Source organism: Sus scrofa, chromosome 7 (genome assembly GCF_054392235.1).
Source record: "Sus scrofa isolate SSC_HxYL_T2T_F1_AM1 chromosome 7, Sscrofa_HxYL_maternal_Yorkshire_Landrace_v2.0, whole genome shotgun sequence".
In the NCBI taxonomy this organism is placed as follows: Eukaryota; Metazoa; Chordata; class Mammalia; order Artiodactyla; family Suidae; genus Sus; species Sus scrofa.
In genome coordinates, this window is record NC_139389.1 from 99189678 (window position 1) to 99208870 (window position 19193).

At 38.5% G+C, this 19193-nt stretch overlaps 2 protein-coding genes across 51 annotated transcripts in view; one reads left to right on the top strand and one right to left on the bottom strand.

Moving 5' to 3' along the window:
- Positions 1-19193, bottom strand: part of KLHL25 (kelch like family member 25) — a 665168-nt gene that overhangs the window by 509279 nt on the left and 136696 nt on the right. The window lies entirely within an intron of this gene.
- AKAP13 (A-kinase anchoring protein 13) overlaps positions 1-19193 on the top strand; it is a 333498-nt gene that overhangs the window by 246917 nt on the left and 67388 nt on the right. For 19 of the 50 annotated variants that reach the window (XM_084969374.1, XM_084969377.1, XM_084969375.1 and 16 more), the window contains 5 exons: positions 6210-6580; positions 9019-9072; positions 12663-12728; positions 14549-14735; positions 18222-18330. In XM_084969374.1, the coding sequence (XP_084825500.1) occupies positions 6210-6580; positions 9019-9072; positions 12663-12728; positions 14549-14735; positions 18222-18330 (787 nt within the window). The remainder of the gene's footprint in view (positions 1-6209; positions 6581-9018; positions 9073-12662; positions 12729-14548; positions 14736-18221; positions 18331-19193) is intronic. The other 31 variants (XM_084969382.1, XM_084969384.1, XM_084969383.1 and 28 more) reach the window with 3 other exon arrangements.

Genomic DNA, 19193 nt, shown 5'->3' on the forward strand with positions numbered 1-19193 from the left:
GCTGCAGATGTCAGGGTTTCCTTCTATTTTAAGACTGAATAATTCTTCATCCATTCATGCATCAGTGGACACTGAAGATATTGTCATATCTTGGCTACTGTGAATAATGCTGCCCTGAACATGGGAGTGCAGGTATCTCTTTAAGATAGTGACTTTATTTCCTTTGGATATATACCCAGACATGGGATTGCTACATCATAATGGCAATTTGTTCTGCTTTTAATTTTTTGAGGAATGTTCATACTGTTTTCTATAACAGATGTACCTCAGTGACTTTTGATGAATGCTTTCACTCATCTTTGTAACCTAACTCCCCTTCCTTAAGGATATATCACTTTGGGAAGTTTCCTTAGGCCCCTTCCTAGTCTGTCTCCTCTCCAGCCCCCTAAAGACAATGGCTGTTCTAATTTTTTTCCTATCACAGGTTAGATTTTCCTATTTCAGAACTGTACATAAATGGAACATAAGTATTATCATTTCTCTTGGATAAATGGGCACCCATTCTGTGGCTGTGAATTCCATTCCCAGGAGTGGAATTGCTAAATCATATGGGAGCTGTAGGTTTAGTTTTACAAGAAATTGCCAGGCCTTTTTCCAAAGTGGTTGTACCATTTTTCATTCTCCCGAGCAAGAATGAAAATCCTTATCAAATGTGTAGTTGTTTTGTTTTGCTCTAACTTTAGCATTTCTGGTATGCTTGTAGTGGTAGCATATTATGCTTCTGATTTTGTTTTTCCTTGACGACTATTGATTATGTTAAACACATTTTCATGTGTTTATTGGCCACTCATGTGTCTTCCTTTATGGAGTGTCTTTTCAAATCTCGTGCCCATTAAAAAAAAAAAAATAGGGAGTTCCTGTCGTGGCGCAGTGGTTAACGAATCCGACTGGGAACCATGAGGTTGTGGGTTCGGTCCCTGCCCTTGCTCAGTGGGTTAACGATCCCACGTTGCTGTGGCTGTGGTGTAGGCTGATGGCTATAGCTCCGATTCGACCCCTACCCTGGGAACCTCCATATGCCGTGGGAGCAGCCCAAGAAGTAGCAAAAAGACCCCCAAAAAAAGAAAAAAAATCATTTGTCCTGTGTTGTTGAGAAGTAGGGGTTCTATATATGTATCCTGGATACCAGTCCTTTGTTAGATTTATATTTTGGAAATATTTTCTCCTATTCACTTTTGTAATGGTGTCTTGTTGAACTGAGTTTTTCAAATTTTGATGAAGTGTCATTTATCAAATTTTGTAGTTCTTGCTACCTGTGTCCTATCCTGTTATTGATCTGTCTGCCCCCAGCTGCAGTATCAGCTCTCTAGTTTTTAGCAATAGGATTGAGTCCTACCTGTACCTAAATCACCTGGAGAGCTTGAAGAAGAAAGAAGACGACAAAAAAGTCTGGCCCTTACCCCAGACCAGTTACATTAGAAACCTGAGTTTATTCTATAATCTCACTAAGCTTCAGTTTTCTCATGTGTAAAATGGGAATAAGAATAGTTACTAAATCTAATAATTGTAGGGATTAAAAGAAATCATACATCTAAGTCACTTAGTATAGAACCCCACACATGGTGAGTTAATTATTATTCAAATTTATATAATAGTTATACTGCACATCTATTTAAGTAATACTTTCTCAAGCTTTTTTATAAACATCATCATTTTTAATTTAGGCTTTACATTTTATTTATGTAATTTCATTCTCCCTAGTTTATTTGGTCTTAAATGAAGGAAAGCCCAAGTATCCTTGGTTTGCTCTGTTGGCTCAGCCCTTGCCCCTGAAGCCAGAACTGTGTATATAAGGCTGGTCTTGGAAAGATCAGGCACCCTCACACCTTTGTGGTGCCCAGGGAGTGTTCTCTCTGATGTTTAGTGGGTTTTGCTAGCCTGATTACCATTTGCAGATTTTCAGAATTATATAAACCAAGGAAAAAGAAGCTGTTAGTGGAGAAAATGTGTGTGTGTGTTCTCATCCTCATATATGCATAAGGAAAAGCAATTACGAAAACTCAAAGGAGAAAGGGTTTGTGTGCTAATCTCACATACAGACTCAGTCGTAGTTTCCCCGGTATTCTTACTTTCTCATATACATACACAGCTCCCAGTCACCCCTTTTCTCCTATTTCTACTGTTTTTTTTGTTTTTGTTTTTGTTTTAAGGGCCACACCTGTGGCATGTGGAAGTTCCCAGGCTAGGAGTCGAATCAGAGCTGCAGCTGCTAGCCTACACCACAGCCACAGCAACTTGGAATCCAAGCCACGTCTGTGACCTGCACCATAGCTCATGGCAATGCCAGATCGCTGACCCACTGAGAGATGCCAGGGATTGAACCCTCATCCTCATGGATACTAGTCACATTTGATTCCGCTGTGCCGCTACAGGAATGCCCTATTTCTACCTTTTAATCTCTTCTACTTCTCTGCCCTAACCCAGTTTTAATGTTCATCTTAAGAAAACAAAAAACTTCTGTTAGCAGACAGTTGTGTTTTGGCCATTTGTAAATATATAAATGTATAAAATGTATGTATGTATAAATAATGTATATTTATATTTTCTCATATATATACTTTCAAGGACTTGGGATATTATTCCAAATTGTTTAGAAGAATGGTACCATGGAATCAGTTTTACTAAGTTTTAAAAAATGTGTTAGTTAAACTGATCCCATTGCACTATTTCTCCAGTCAGTCAGTAATGATTTCCTAAGTCTTGAAAGTCATTTAATTAGCAGGCATTTTAAGAGAAAAGACCTCTCTAAAGAAAGACTGACATATAACTGAAAAACTCTTAAGGGCTTCAAATATTAGGCACAGAACATTCTGTTTTGTGTCAGAAGGCATAATTTTTTCCCCTTCTGATTTATGTAAATGGAAAAATTGGAAAAATAGCATCCCCAAAATCTAGTACCTTTTCTGAGGATGGAGGAGAACGATGGAAGTAATATTTCTCATATCTGTTATTTGGCGGACATCCCTAAGAACTTTAATTTTAGCACTAAAAATTCTGGGACCGGAAAAGGAATATTGCCCAAAAAAAAAATCCAAAAGTTTTTAAAAATCCTGCTTTTCTTCTTTTCTCTATTATCCACGATTTAAACAAAAAATTCCTTTCAACAGACCTTATATTAGTTTCTAACTTCTTTAGATTTAAAGATCATTGTGTTAGATAGACAAGTTAAAAAGTGACTTATCCATAGCTAGCTCTAGAAAGGGTATGACTATATTCCAGGTTTGAGTTCTCATTATATCACTGACCTCTCTAGTCTTCAAGATGATGTAAAGACATGATGAAGCTGGAAAATTCTTTTGAGAACACTAAAAAAGCTTGGAAAAAGTTATTTAGAGCCTTCTTTAGATTGAAGGCTATTTGCTAGACGGATTTCTCCTTTTTACAAAGAAGTACCTGTTCTACCATCTGCAAGCCATTCCATACTGGAAAGAGCTAACTTGTAAGAAGAATGGGAGAAATGGAAACTTCAGCTCAGAGCTTTCATTTCTTTTGGAGCCTTGCTTGTGTGTTTGAGAATAGGCTTGTCCCACAGTTTGCTTTATTTATGGCCATTCTGTTTGTTTATTTTAGTATTAGAAATTTAGGCAGATTAAGGGATGAGGGGTGAGTATATTAGTTTCTTATTACACTGCTGCAACCAATTACCACAAATTTGGTAGCTTGAAACAATATAAATGTATTCTTTCACAGTTCTAAAGGCAGGAGAACTGTGAAACCAGCAGGGGCTGCTGTCTCTTCTTACACAGACACTACTCCTATTGGATTTGGAGACCACCCTACTGTAAAATGACCTCATCTTAACTAATTACATTTGGAAAGACCCAATTTCCAAATAAGGTGATATTCTGAGAAGGATGTGAATTGGAGGCGGACACTATTCAGTCCAGTACAGTGAGAAAGCCAAGACATCCTAGAAGTGGCTTCTAAAGTTGGTATTCATGACTGATAGTATTTTCCCTTTCTGTGGAGAGTGGCCCCATAAATAGAAACTTTAGGATGCCCAGCTCAATCCTCACTGACTTAAAAAGAGTAATCAGTAATTTTATTTTAAAATAGCACCTACCCTGTTTTAGAATATACTTGGTGAAGCATGTAGTTTATTTTATAGTGTAGCCCAGTGAAGAAGAACACTGAGGACTTTTCTCATACAAACTTTGCGATCTTGTGGTCATAGGGCTGCTTTTTTTTTTTTTTTTTTTTTTTAAGGTGGTGAGGTAACTGTACAGGGCAGTTTTAGTTGAAATCAGTCTTCTTTCAGATCTTGCTTCTGCTTCTCTCTGCCTGTTTACTTGAAGGAGCCCTTGAGATGGTCTGGGCCTCAGATTACTGACTGTCCAGTGGTCCCCTTGGCATCTTCCACTAAGTCTCATCCCTTGCTCATCACTTAAAGAGCATTAACTAAGGAAATTGAAGTGAAACAAACAAAACAACTCATATAAGCTGGTGAGATCCAGCCCCAAAAGTATAAAGACTGCTTCTAGAAGATAGAGTGCTTTTGAAGTGTTATACAAAGACTTTATAGAGAAACTCTCTCTAGTATAGGAATCGTTTTCTATTTTAAAGCTTATCGGGGGAGTTCCCGTCGTGGTGTAGTGGTTAACGAATCCGACTAGGAACCATGAGGTTTCGGGTTCGGTCCCTGCCCTTGCTCAGTGGGTTAACAATCCGGCATTGCCGTGAGCTGTGGTGTAGGTTGCAGACGCGGCTCAGATCCTGCGTTGCTGTGGCTCTGGCGTAGGCTGGCAGCTACAGCTCTGATTCGACCCCTAGCCTGGGAACCTCCATGTGCTGCGGGAGCGGCCCAAGAAATGGCAAAAAGACAAAAAAAAAAAAAAAAGAAGAAGCTTATTGGTCATTAGTTCCAGTAATTTTTAAAACCTTTTTTGAAGAACTGTGAGTTTCTTTACTCCTAATTAAAACTGAGTAGACTGGCTAATTAGGGAAATACTGTGAAGAAGTGGGGAGAAAAAATCACAGAATGCCCTTCTCTGTTCCCTGCTCCCTATCCTATAAGAATATAAAATAAAGACTTTAAGATAGTATGGTGCCCACATTTGTAACTCAAACTGTGATCATGCATCTTTTAAACACTTACCTTTTGGAAAAATTTATGTTTTAAATGCAGCAAAGCTCATCTTTCTCTCACCCATCAAATTATGTGCTCTGGTGTCTTTCAACCAGCAGAGAATGTCAGGCTACTGAGATCAAAATCCTATTAGGCTCTAGAGGATGGCCAAGGAAAGAGCAGCATCACTTTATCAGAGACTCCATTAGGAGTTCCCATCATGGCTCAGCAGTGAACAAACCAGACTAGTATCCATGAGGTTGCAGGTTCAGTCCCTGGCCTTGCTTAGTGGGTTAAGTATCCGGCGTTGCTGTTGCGTGAGCTGTGGTGTAGGTCGCAGACTTGGCTCCTGTCACATGTTGTTGTGGCAGTGGCATAGGCCAGCAGCTGCAGCTCTGACTCAGCCCCTAGCCTGGGAACCTCCATATGCTGTGGACATGGCCCTAAAAAAAAAGACAAAAAAAAAAAATTAAAAGAAAAAAAACAAAAAAAAAACAGATTCCATTGCCAGGACCGATTATTCTGTGTACAATTAGGCTCAGTAACACTAAGCCAGCTCTCAGTTAAATGAGAAAAGGAGATAGATTTCTTCCATTTATGTATTTATGGCCAGAATTGGGGCATTTGTGGCATAGTTTAGGTGGGATCAGAAGCTATTCTGCATTTTTCAAAATGCCACTGATAACCATCAGACGTGCTTGTGGAATACATCATTATTGTGGCCAAGCAAACTACCTTGTTTTTAGTTAAGGCGTCTAAAATAAATTAAACCTAATTATGATATGAATTTAGAGTTTTCATACAGCAGAAACTCCAGAGACAGTTTCCTCTCATTTCAGTTGATAGTATTGACTGAAAAAACTGACTTGAAATAGACCTTTTCCCCTATAAGAAAGGGGAAATTATGTACTTCTTGTCTAGCACATCTAGTAAAAGGGTAGAAAGAACATAGACCTGGACCCCACCTTTATTGGAAGTTGTTTGAATTCGACTGTGATCATGCCTTAAGAAAAAAATTTATTTGTTTGAAGCTGATCATGAGCTTGTCTGTCCTACCCACTATGAAGGCATGACTTGATGGGGAATAACTGAGGCTCTCCACTTGGTCCTGCCATGTTCAGCCATATGTGTTTCTCTATTACAGCCTGAGGAAGAGCAGTTGGCCTGTGATATCACTGGATCCAGTTCCTCCACCGATGACACAGCATCTTTGGATCGACATTCTTCACATGGCAGTGATGTGTCCCTCCCCCAGATTTCAAATTTGAACAGGTCCAGAGACCAGCAATGTCTTAATGGCTTCTACAGCCATGGGGTGGGAGCTGAGGGTCGAGAGAGTGAGAGTGAGCCTGCTGGCTCAGGTGAGATGGAAGAGGAGGAGATGGACAGCATCACCGAAGTACCTGCGAACTGCTCTGTCCTGAGGAGTTCTATGCGCTCTCTGTCTCCTTTCCGGAGGCACAGCTGGGGTCCTGGGAAGAATGCAGCCAGTGATGCAGAAATGAACCATCGGAGGTGAGACCCCAGGCTGTCTGTTTGGTCTCTCAGTGTCTGCTTACTTTTGATTTGGTGATTTGGTGTTATTGTTGGTAAAAGATTTCAGGAAACGCCGTGTAATAAATGAAAGAATATAGGTTACGGAATCAGGAAAATCAGTGTTAAAAATTCCAGCCCTGTAACTTACTATGTGTAACTTGACCCATCTGAGCCTTTCAGAATATTTGTAATGAATATTACAAGTAAAATTTATCAGTTACATAGTGGGTGTTTAAGAAATGAAACATTTTATCCAGGCCAGATTTGTCCATGAAATTCAGAGATTGGAAAATTTGAAGGGAATAAATAGTTCATGTCAGTTTTGAATGAAGAAATACGTATAAAATCTCATAGTTTCAACACTTCTGAGTTTTTCACAGTGCTTCGTAGGAATTACCATCTGTTCCTAATGTAGAGAATTTTGATAAAGTCTAAATTATCAGTATATAGTCCTTGCAAGATCATGATAATCATTAAATTATTTGTAATTTTCCTTGTATCATCCTATCTTGGGGATCTCTCCTAAGTGTGACCCAGTTTTACACCTACAGTTTGGAAGCAGGCTGTAAGAAGAGAAGTTGGATTTGGCTTCTGACCACTGGCTGCCTAGATGCTTAAGCAGGTGGTTTTAAGTCTGAAAAAAAAAGTGCCGTGATGCCTACTATATGTACACAGGTGTGCTTACACCAAGGCTACATTCTTTTTTTTTTTTTTTTTTTTTTTTGTCTTTTTGCCATTTCTAGGGCCGCTCTGGTGGCATATGGAGATTCCCAGGCTAGGGGTCGAATTGGAGCTGTAGCCGCCGGCCTACGCCAGAGACACAGCAACGAGGGATCCGAGCTGGGTCTGCAACCTACACTACAGCTCATGGCAACGCCGATCCTTAACCCACTGAGCAAGGCCAGGGATCGAACCCGAAACCTCATGGTTCCTAGTCGGATTCGTTAACACTGTGCCACGACGGGAACTCCAAGGCTACATTCTTAATGAGGAAAAGCAGCCAAGGGAGTAGACTGACCGTTTTTGTAAGCCCATTGATACAAACAGCTCCCTGGAGCAATCATTGGTTTGGTTTGTTGGCTTTTTAAAAAAAAAAAAATCCTTTACCTCATAATGTTTTGGCTCAGATTTCATAGCTGTTAAGTACATGTAATCTTAGTAAATTGATTCACTCATTTATTCTTCTATTTAACCAACCTACATTAAGCAACCTCTGCATTCCAGGCAGTTCTAGGTTCTGGAGACAGTGGCGAGCCAAAGTCCCTGCTTTCATAATACCTCACACCTTCCTGATTTGCTACTCTTTCACACTCCTTTAAAGACACATTTTCTCATGTAATTTTCCAGTCCTCTTCATGAATGAGGTGGTATTCTCCCCAATTTTTCAATTGAGACCGGTACACTTTTACCCAAGGTCGGTGGAGTCCAGGTTTCAGTCTCCTGGTCAGGCATTCTTTCTACAACTCTGGATTCCTCTAGATTGGAGGCAGGATGCTAACCTTAAACAGTTGCTTTATCTGATGGGCCGATTTTATACACATTTGAAATTCTAGGTTATATAAAAAGCATTTTTCTAAAAGCTTTCCTTTTTAGCTTTTCTCATGCCGTACCTTTTTTTTTTTTTTTTAAAGCATTCATACCCAAAGGAAAAATAGGGATGGAGGAATTCCCTTCCTGAAGCAAGAGAAGTTTCTTGACAGGACATACTTGTCTGAGATGATAACAATAGAGAGAAATAAGGATTTATTTTCTAAATAATCTGTTTTTCTTTATAAACCACTGTGGATCCCTTTGCCATGACTCCTGTTTCAGAACTAAATGTGGCTTTATGGATCATGTAGCTCTGATGAGGGAACTGAAGCTCAGATTAAATGATTTGCCTGAGATCAAACGGTGATTTTAAGACTGAACTAAGATTAGAACCCTATCACCCGGCTCATTTATGTTTTCAACATATATAAGATCATGGGATCTCCTCTTTGATTTCATCATTAAGGATTGCCCAGCCCCACTGTCCCAATACCTCTGGAGATAATGTGATGAGACTCAGGGATCACTTTAATTAGTTTGACTAATTCTTAAGCATTGTGTTCATATAGCATATTCTGGATTTTAAAGTCTTAAAACCCTTTTAATGGCCTCTTTTTAAAAACATTCATTTTACTTTTAAAATTTAATAAACCCCATTCCTGGTAAATTTCTTGGAGCAAGGAGGAAACCAAGTAGCCTTTCTCAGAAGTCATCAGGCCTTTTTGGTTGTGATATTTTCCTTATTCCATATTCTTTCATTCTCCTACTTCCTGTACTATTTCTCTTTGGTGATTGTTTGTCTTTCCAGCGTGATGTCTGTATGTTTCATGCATTTTTATCCATTTTGTTTCACCTCAACACTGACCTCTTCCACCATTCATTTTCAGTTCAATGCGAGTTCTTGGGGATGTTGTCAGGAGACCTCCCATTCATAGGAGAAGGTACAGAGTTCATTCACTTAATGGACTAACCATTTGCCTCTGAGCTTATACTAACAAGCATCTCATTTCGCTTCGTCTGTGGTTAAACAGTATGTTTTAAAATAGTGTCATGTCTGCTTCAGACAAATAAAATATAAGTACTTATTATACTAATAAGCAATTGCTAATGTCCATTCTGTATGAAATGGTTTCTCAAATTTGAAATTTTTTCCTAATCTCTTTTTTTTTTTTAAATAACAAAAAAAAAAAAATGTTTTACATTGTGCGCTTTTTGGTGTTCAGATCACTTTGATAATAGGGTCTCTCCAACTTTATCCAGGAGAATTCAAAGAAATATTTGTCTTGCCTATGTAATGGACCCTGGGGTGTACTTTTTTTCTTTTCAAAAAAAAAAGTGGAAGAACCAGAAATCTGAGTGTGCTCATATGCACAGGCCCTAAATTATTTTCAACACATACTTTAATAATGCGATGAAAGCCTCTCTTCCTAGGCCACCTGGCAGTCTCCATTCCATTGCTGATGTAGTCGTTCCTTAAAGCAAGTAAGAGACGTCAGCTGACTTCTTAGGGGCCCTCAAAGTCTTTCAATTCCTAATTATTTTTTGTTACATAAAATTTTGAAGCTAAAAATTACAGTGCTTTATAAAGCTAAAAAGTCATTTCTAGCCAAAAATTGCTGATATGCTTTTAAATTTTTCAAATGCTGAGTTTTATATTTATTGTTCGGAAGTCATTTGTGGCTTTTTTTCCATTGTTTGGGAAAATATTTAGAAATGTAAATATGGTTGGATTACTTTTAGCTTCTCATATTAGGAGATACTTGTAAAGAGGTATTTTTAACTATTACCTGAAGCTGTTTTTTTGGGAAGCAGGCAAGTAGTGATCTTTCTTTTCCACTTTGTCTTTTTCAAGTGGATGTTGCCTTTAATTGTAGATTTTAGCTTGAGCTCAAATACAAATATTCTCATGACTCTCAGATACTCACGAGTATGGTTAAGTGTTTTTTCCGGGGAACAAGTTGTTAAAAGCCCTTTTCAGCAGAAGTATCTAAACCTTGAGAGACATTTGTCTGACTCTTCTTTAAACTCTTCAATATGGACTTAGAAAAATATGCTGTAGATGACACTGGATGCAGTTGCTGGATGCAGTCCAGGTTTGCATATAGATAAAGCCTTCACAGCAGCTCCAGTGATAATTTCATCCTTAGCCGTATTTTTGTACGAAGAACATGAGGTATACTTTGAAATTTTGTATTAAGCCTTAGCTAGTAAAATTACAACATTCCAACAGTATTAAAAGGTGGGGGAGCAGGGTACTTGTTTTTTTGTTGTTGTTTTTTTTAATATAGAACTATCTAAATCTCAAAGCCAAAAAAAACCAAAAAAAAAAAAAAAAAGGAGTTCCCATCGTGGTGCAGTGGTTAACGAATCCGACTAGGAACCATGAGGTTGCGGTTCGGTCCCTGCCCTTGTTCAGTGGGTTAACGATCCGGCGTTGCCGTGAGCTGTGGTGTAGGTTGCAGATGCGGCTCGGATCCCGCGTTGCTGTGGCTATGGTGTAGGCCAGTGGCTACAGCTCCGATTCGACCCCTAGCCTGGGAACCTCCATATGCCGCGGGAGCAGCCCAAGAAATAGCAAAAAGACAAAAAAAAAAAAAATCTCAAAGCCTCAAAATCTTCTCTTAATTGTGAAAGTTTTTCACACCTTCCTTCCTGAATCCTTAGAAAAGCTTTTCTGTCCCTCTTTCTGTCTCCCTTTTGCTCTGAGAGTAAAGGGATGTATAAATCTGTAGAAGGACATTTTTTATTTTTAATGAATGGTAATTTGGTAATGTATATTCAATTACTAATTTTTCCACATTCTGTTTTTAATAAGTTGGCTATGTAGGCATAATATGCCTTTTTATTAACAGTTTAGAGATATAAAATTATGTTAATAACTGCAGAAGAATGAACTTCTGAATCTCATGTCTGTCTGTAAATCATATCAAGGCTTGCTTCCCTTACACAAAAAATTATTAGTCAGCCTGGTCTCATCAGACTAGTAGAGACATGTCTTCACTGTGTATTTCCACTTTGTGCTTTTGCACAAAGCTTTATACTATTCATGTAATCGGATTTAAATGTTTACCACTTAAATTATTTTTAATGATACTATTTTAAAGATTTACCTTTAGGAGTTCCTCTGGTATCTCAGAGGGTTAAGAACCTCACTAGTATCCATGCGATGTGGGTTCAGTCCCTGACCTTGCTCAGTGAGTTAAGGATCCAGCTCAGCTGCGGCATAGGTTGCAGATATGGCTCAGATCCCGCTGCTGTGGCTGTGAAGTAGGCCAGCAGCTGCAGCTCTGATTGGATCCCTAGCCTGGGAACTTCCATATGCCATAAAGCAGCCCTAAAAAGACAAAAAGAAAAAAGATTTTACTTTTAGAAGAGTCATAGGGGTAGCCCATATTTATTCTGCCACCATTGTCTTTTTCCCTCTTTCAAAACCCCCCAATTCGCAACACATCAAAATTATTAGGTGTATTCAAGATAAAGTGGGATTTTTTGGTGTTTGCAGGTCTTTCCATTTGAAGGTTCAGGAGGGAGCTGATTGGTTTTACTGTTATCTCCCTTCTGAAAACAAAAGCATGTCACTTAGAACTTTAAGACCAAAATAGTAGCAGTGTATTTTTTTAACGATAGTTTTTGTTAATTAGAAATCCTGACCTATAAAGCTCCTTTTACAGAGTACCTGATGTTTTAATTGATTATTTGTTAGCTGGTTGTATCTACTTAGCATTTCCAACCCATTTTTCTGTCCTTGCTGCTTGAGAATAAATATCAGTGCTGAGATAATCAAGGAAGTAGATGATCAAATGGATTTTTTTTTAATCTTAAGGAAAAGTGGATACAAACCTTAAATTAAAAGGTACATTGTTAACTTCATTATCAGTTAAAATACCAGGAAATTTGACCATTGCTATATGCTGTTATCTGTAGCTTATAAGCCTAGTGAATAGGTTTGAAGATGAATGTAAGTGTTGATTGGGTATCATTATGAAAGATGTATGAATTGTTTGGCTTAGATGGATCCTTAATGGAAACATTTGGGGGAAAAAAAAAACCTGATGACTCAGTGAACCCATCCCAGTGCAATTTGTTGACGTTTCTTTTAGTTAAGGATTAGAGATGCTGTGGTAAGGGAGATGTGGGAGTGGTGGGCTGTGTAGAGAGATTGTCCCTAAAAGTGGAGGTTAAGACACATCCATGAGGGTGCCCAAAGAGGAAGCTACAGGCTGGTTCGGTTCTCTGTTCAGAGTTCACTAGGAGGGATTCTTGGGTTTCAGATTGGATTTGTTATCCTCTAAAGCGCTCACATAGTCATTTCCAGCCTTCAGAGGGTCATCAATTGAATAATTACAGGTTTCCATGGTTTTTATTCCAGTCATTTCCTAAATTCTAAATCAATATTACATTCCTAATTTTTTGATGCTCAGATAAATCCGTCTGTCTCCAACTATACCCTTTCTTTTTAAACCCAATAACCCCATCCCTGTTTCTTCTTTTCTTCTTCCATTTCTCTTTCTGCCTTTGATGTCATCCCCAGTATGAGCTGGTGTCCTTCTGGTGTGCAATACTCTACTGCCCTGAGTGCTGACTTTAATTGCAGAAGGTATGGTATTGTTATGTGTCCAGCCACCAAAGGGGGAATCGTGAAATATGGCACTTGGGCTTTTGGCTTGGAGCTGGCTTCTTTGTGACTAGAATGCGTATGGTGCCTGCTTTGTTTCTGAGCACAGTGCTCTATTGTCTCTGCTATGGGCATCACTAACCCAGTTGAAGGGGCGCAGCCTAGGAGTTGGATGGTGTGCGGTGTTACATCCTGTTGGTCTCAGGTGGCTGTAGATTGCTGTTTTCTGCACAGACTTGTCTCCATGGTATGGTAGACCACTCTTTGTTTTGATATGTCCTAATTCCCAGATCCTAGGAATTCCCACATCCTGAGGAAAGCAATAACAGAAACAAGACAGCTAATAAAATGCACTTACTTCTTATTACACTTTCAAATCCATCAGCCTCTTTAGAATCCAAGCTTACAGATTCCTCATCATTTCATACTCTTCTCTCAACTGAGCAGCCAGATTTAATTACTAAAATATTTTCAGGATTAAATTTTGTGGTAAGCATAGATCTGGCTTTCTCAGGCTTTATAAATAATTCATAATAGAAAACTAAATTTCTTCTTCATTTAGCCTGTCTTCTTATCCCTGCTATTGAAAATGAATTTTACAGAGACATTTACTTGTAGTTAGTCATGATTTCTATTGTCATACGGAAATAAGAAAAACAAAATCCGTTGTTTAATTTACTCATTAGAGAAAATAGAGACGTATGGTATTAGTTCATAAGTAATCCATGGGGAAAAGAGCCAATACAAGCCCTTCTGGACTGGCATACGTGAATTTTTTTTTTTTTTTTTGTAGCAATTAACTTTGAGCAGAGATAACCAAATACCTTTACTATACCTTCAAATATAGTCCAGATGCTTATCAGTGAGGACAAGGTCTGCTACAGTATATTTTGAAATCCAGTTATGACAGATACGAATTATTCTGGCTAGCAATCCCAAGGGTTGGCTAGCATCTCTCTATAGGTTCCTGCTTACAAAAAATGCTTCACTCTGCAAACCACATAGTCTGTATTCCAAGGATTCCATTTTAGATACCAGACCCTAAGTTTGTTTTTTTCCCCTTTGTCAATATCAAGATCAAATTAATTAAACCTCTTTTAGACTCAGTAGCCTTTCAGCTTTTGCCCTTTAAGGTGTCACATGTGCCTGTCTGCAACTAACAATTCTCAGGAAACCAGCCAAAGCAGCTGTTGTCTGGGCAGTTGTGCAAGCTGGTAATGCTCATATATAACATGGGTTTTCTGGAGTGGATGCATCCCTGTGAAACTATAAAGATCTCCTAGACTGTAGTCGAGTGGCATGTTATAAAGGTTCCACTTGATGGATGCAAGGGCAAGTCTAAGTCTCCTTGTTTCCCTTCTGAAAGTTAGTTATGTAACTTATCTCTCTGTGCCATTTAATTCTTTGGCATTGGCAGAGTGAGATTCTGACAAAGATTATTTACGTGATATCAAGGGAGAAAACACACATAAATGAAAGATCAATAGGATAATATGGTCTGTCCATATGATATATTGAAAAATATCTGAGAAATTGACCTTAAGTGGTTCAACATTCAAATAAATTGAATGATGTAAAAGTAAAATCTGAGTGCAGTATGTGTCTCAGCATACCAAAATCTTGAGGTCGGGGGTGGGGGTGAGTAGCTGGCTCTTATTCGGCCATGCCCTGTAGACAGTTTTACTAAATGACATAGAAATAATGAAGAGTAAGGAGGATACAACTAAAGGAATTTTGTATCTTCCTTCCTTTCTGAGACTCAGAAATAGAATGAATTAATAACTCTTGTGTTCTGTGTTCAGTTTCAGTCTAGAGGGCTTAACAGGAGGAGCTGGAAACAAGCCGTCTTCATCTCTGGATATAAACCCTTCAAACACCAAAGAGCTGAGGCACCCTTTTAGTGGCGAGGAAAGGGGTGACTCTTTGGTGTCACTTTCAGAAGAGGATCTGGAATCAGGCCAGAGAGAACATAGAATGTTTGATCAGCAGGTAAGGTTGAAATGGGTATGTGTTGCTAATTTGGAAAAAATTGATTTTATTTCCATAAATACATCCTCATATAAGGAACAAAGAAGGCAAGACTCACTGTTAATATGAAAGCAAGACTTATGTTAGTATAAGGCTAGTAGTCCATGATTACTTATCCATGCTATAATGTACTCAGTGTAGAACATGGCAGTATTTTAGCACTTTAATGCTAACCAAAGAAAGTTACTAATCTGCATAGATGTTCCAGAAAAGCAAACTTTCTTAAATTAGGAAAGTACCCAGGATGTTAAATTGAGTTTTGTCTTCTCTGAAGGCTTCTTTTACCACGCCAATAGTAAAATGAGTCTTCAACCATTTACACACCGTTAGAAAACTTCCCAATTCTCAAAAACATAGTCCAAGTTTCTCCTTCTTGGGAGGAAAAAAAATTCATATTTGTCTCGTTGTTGCATTGTGTAGGCAACAACTATGTATTCTCTCTGCTTCCTATCACTGCCCAAATTCTTGAGACAGATCTACACTCCCCACCTTCTCTTTCTCCACCTAATGTACTCTTTTTTTTTTTTTTTTTTTTGCCTTTTCTAGGGCTGCACTTGCAGCATATGGAGGTTCCCAGGCTAGGGGTCAAATCAGAGCTGTTGCTGCCAGCCCACAACAGAGCCACAGCAACTCGAGATCTGAGCCGCCTCTGCAACCTACACCACAGCTCACAGCAATGCCAGATCCTTAAACCAGTGAGCAAGGCCAGGAATCTAACCTGCAACCTCGTGGTTCCTAGTCGGATTCATTAACCACTGGGCCACGACAGGAACTTCCTCATGTACTCTTAATCACTCTTCTGTCATGCTCTTGAAACACCTGTCTTGAAGGTCTTGGGCTTCCTTGTCAGCCAAACCAAGTGACGTCTTAGTTTTCATCTTTTCAGGCTGTTCATTATCACTTACCACTTTGACAGTTCCGCAGAGAGTTTTTGAGTTGAGAATTGGAGTTGTGTGTTTTTCTAGCATCTTACCCCACTCCCAGTCCTTTTTCCTCCTCTTGGGCCAAGGAGACTTTGGATTAATTTCTGAGAGGATTCTGGGATGCACATTCAAATGAAACATTTCTAAATAAACAAAAAAGTTAAATCCCTGTCTCTGAATAGGTGACTAGCATTTTAGGTAGAAATATAATGAAACATTTCAAATTAAACAAAAATTTTAAACAACTTATTCTTGGAATCAGTGACTGGTTTTGTGTAGAAATTTAATTTTTTACTACATCCCGCTCCATAGCGATGATATGACCAAATATAAATTTGGCACTTGAGGATTACCTTAGTAATGAATGTATTACTTATGCATATGTGAAGGCCTAAGAGAATTTAGGCCTAAGGAAAATTAATTGAAGGTCTAAAGAAATTTTATCGTCTTTTGCTCCCTCCCTTCCCCGCCATGGCTTCTTGGCTTGATACTTTAGAAAAGGTTGGGAAAAGTAACAAGAATTTGGAGAATATATTTATTGAAGTAAATAGTTTAGATTTATTCAGCCTAATGGTAACGGGAAAAGGGAGGAAAAAATTAGAAAACAGTATTTCAGTGACTACTACTATTTCTGATAAGTGGAAAGTCTGAAAAATATATTGTATTTTATGTGTATAGAATCCTTTAGTAATCATTTGTAGGATCAGGTAAAGTACCAAAAATTGTGTGTTTGTGAATAGAATCAAAGACTTAGAACCAATATACCCCTTCCACTTCTGCTTAAACCTTTATATGTGAGAACTTCAAGCCCATTTAAGTGACTTGACTAAAGCCTCATAATGGGCTATTAGCTGAATAATATTAAACTCAGAATTGCAGGCTGTTAGCCTGTTTCTTTCCATGTCTTTGAAGTAGATGCATTTTAGTGAGGAAACAAGAATATTTTAACTTTCTTAATATTGTTTATGTGATAACCTTTTCCTGAACTGATGTTCCTAGGAATCTGAGTGGTGACCCTGTCTTTTTGTAAATGTCTAATGGCCTTTCTGATGGAGTCTGTCCAGATGAAGTTGTTGACACTGTCATGCCTTGTGTGCTTAGCCTGCTGGGGCTTCTGCTTACCCGTAGTTTTCCATCTGTATGCAGCCTCAGAGGGATATTCGAGCTGCTTGTGTCTGATCTGCACAAGTCACCTGCATCAACTTCCTGTTGAAGGTCCTTGCCTTTCACTGATGTCATTTTTCAGACCTCACAGTTGTATTTGAAACATAGCAACTGTTTGCTTCAGACTCCATGGTTACCTATGGAACAACCTCTAAATAATCAGAAGTCTTTGGCGGAGTTGAGTCAGTTGATGCAAGTCATGGATTTTCATTGCTTCCGTTTCAGCATGTACAGCATATATAAAAAGTTAGTTAATAATTAGAATGGCCTCTCTCAAAACAAAAGGAGAGAAATCCCATCATCACCAGAAGTGTGATAGTAGGGAGTTACGTCATGGCTCAGGGGTAACAAACCCCGCTGGGATCCATGAGGATTCAGGTTTAATCCCTGGCCTTGCTTAGTGGGTTAAGGATCTGGTGTTGGCCATGAGCTGTGGTGTAGGTTGCAGACGCAGCTCGGATCCTGTGTTGCTGCGGCTGTGGTATAGGCCTGCAGCTGCAGCTCTGATTTGACCCATAGCCTGGGAACCTCCATATGCTGCAGGTGCAGCCCTAAAAAGACAGACAGACAGAAAGACATAGATAGGTAGGTAGGTAGGTAGGTAGATAGAAAGAAAGAAAGAAAGAAAGAAAGAAAGAAAGAAAGAAGTGTGATAGTAAACACTAGTTCAACTGTCATGAATTTTGTTGTAGGAACTTCTGCAGTGGGTTGGATTATATACATAGCCTTCAAATGGCTGTGAACTTACCGAGGGTGTTAAATTGTCAAATTTCAGTGATCCTCATGTTCATGTAGCAGCAGTCTAATTTTAGAAGAGGAAATGAAAGTAATTTTGGCATCTGCCCATATGCACAGCTACTTTGCTTGTTATCTTAAAACACTTGCTATTTGCATCTCTGTGTCCAACTCTTTAAATTCAGGCTTATATTACTGGTAACCTATCATATCTCTCTGAGTGATACTCAGATTTTCAAAGAGCAAGAACTGTATGTAGTTTGATATTTCCAGTGAAATTATTTCTATCTGATTATGCATTCAGTAGATGTTTATTAAGCACTTAGGAAGCTTGAAACAGTAGTAGGCATTGTAAAGGATACAAAACTGTGATAAAGGAAGGATTCTCTATCCCCATTTTAAAGATAAGACTAAGGCTGATGAAAGGTAACTTCTCTGAAGTTGAGCAGCTGTTTTGTGACAGGGGAGACTTGACTCCAAGTCTGTCTAACTCCAAAGCCTGTGCTCTTATTCCTCTTGTGCACTGCCTTATTCCCCTAGGTTGAGTCGGAATGTAAAGTTTTGTGCTTCTCTAGAAATATGAGTGCATGTGCTCAGAACCTGTTTACTTTTTTTTCCTTCGCAGACGTGTCACAGATCTAAACAACAGGGATTTAATTACTGTACATCAGCCATTTCTTCTCCATTGACCAAATCCATCTCATTAATGACAATCAGCCATTCTGGATTTGACAGTGAGTATATTACTTTTTAAATTAAATATATTTTAAACTTTTTTTTTCACTTTAAGACACTGTGATGTTACTTTACAGAATTTGCCTCCCTCTTCCTCTAATGAATGGCTCATCATTTACAGAAAAGGTGACCTAGAGTTCAGTTTGGGGATCTTCCTCCTTTTACTATGTAACAAGCTCCTTAACACATAGAATTCTTTGTATTCTTGGGCTTAAACCCGACAAATTTTTTTTAACTTTTTATTTTGAAATAATTTCAGATTTTAAAAATAACTTGCAAAACAGTACAAAGAATTACCATGTACTCTTCACTTGGAGCCTCCAAATGTTATCTCAACATTTGTTTTATCCATCTCTCTCCTTCTCTTTATCACTTTCTTTAAAGATTTTTCTGAAACACGAGAGTAAGTTACACACATAATGCTCTTATATCTCAAAGATATTTTCTTAAATTTCCACAGTACAGTTTTTTGTTTTGTTTTTTTGTTTGTTTGTTTGTTTGTTTGTTTGTTTTTCGCCATGCCCATGGTTTATGGAAGTTCCTGGGCCAGGGATCAAAGCCTTGCCACAGCATTATCCCAAGCCACTGCCGTGACAACACTGGATCCTTACCCACTGCACCACAAGGGAACTCCTCCTACAGTACAATTATCGAAATTTTATCCAGTACTAGTTTCTTGAGCTCTTCAAAAATGTCAAGCTCACAAAGAACAAAGAAAGACTGATACATTTTTAGTTAAGCAAATGCCAAGAGGATTATATCTGAAAATGATTAATAGAGTCGTATGCAGATTCAGGATCCATGGACTATGAAAGTTTCGTAGAGACATCTGGCATCCATAGAAACAGAATGTCTGCAAATT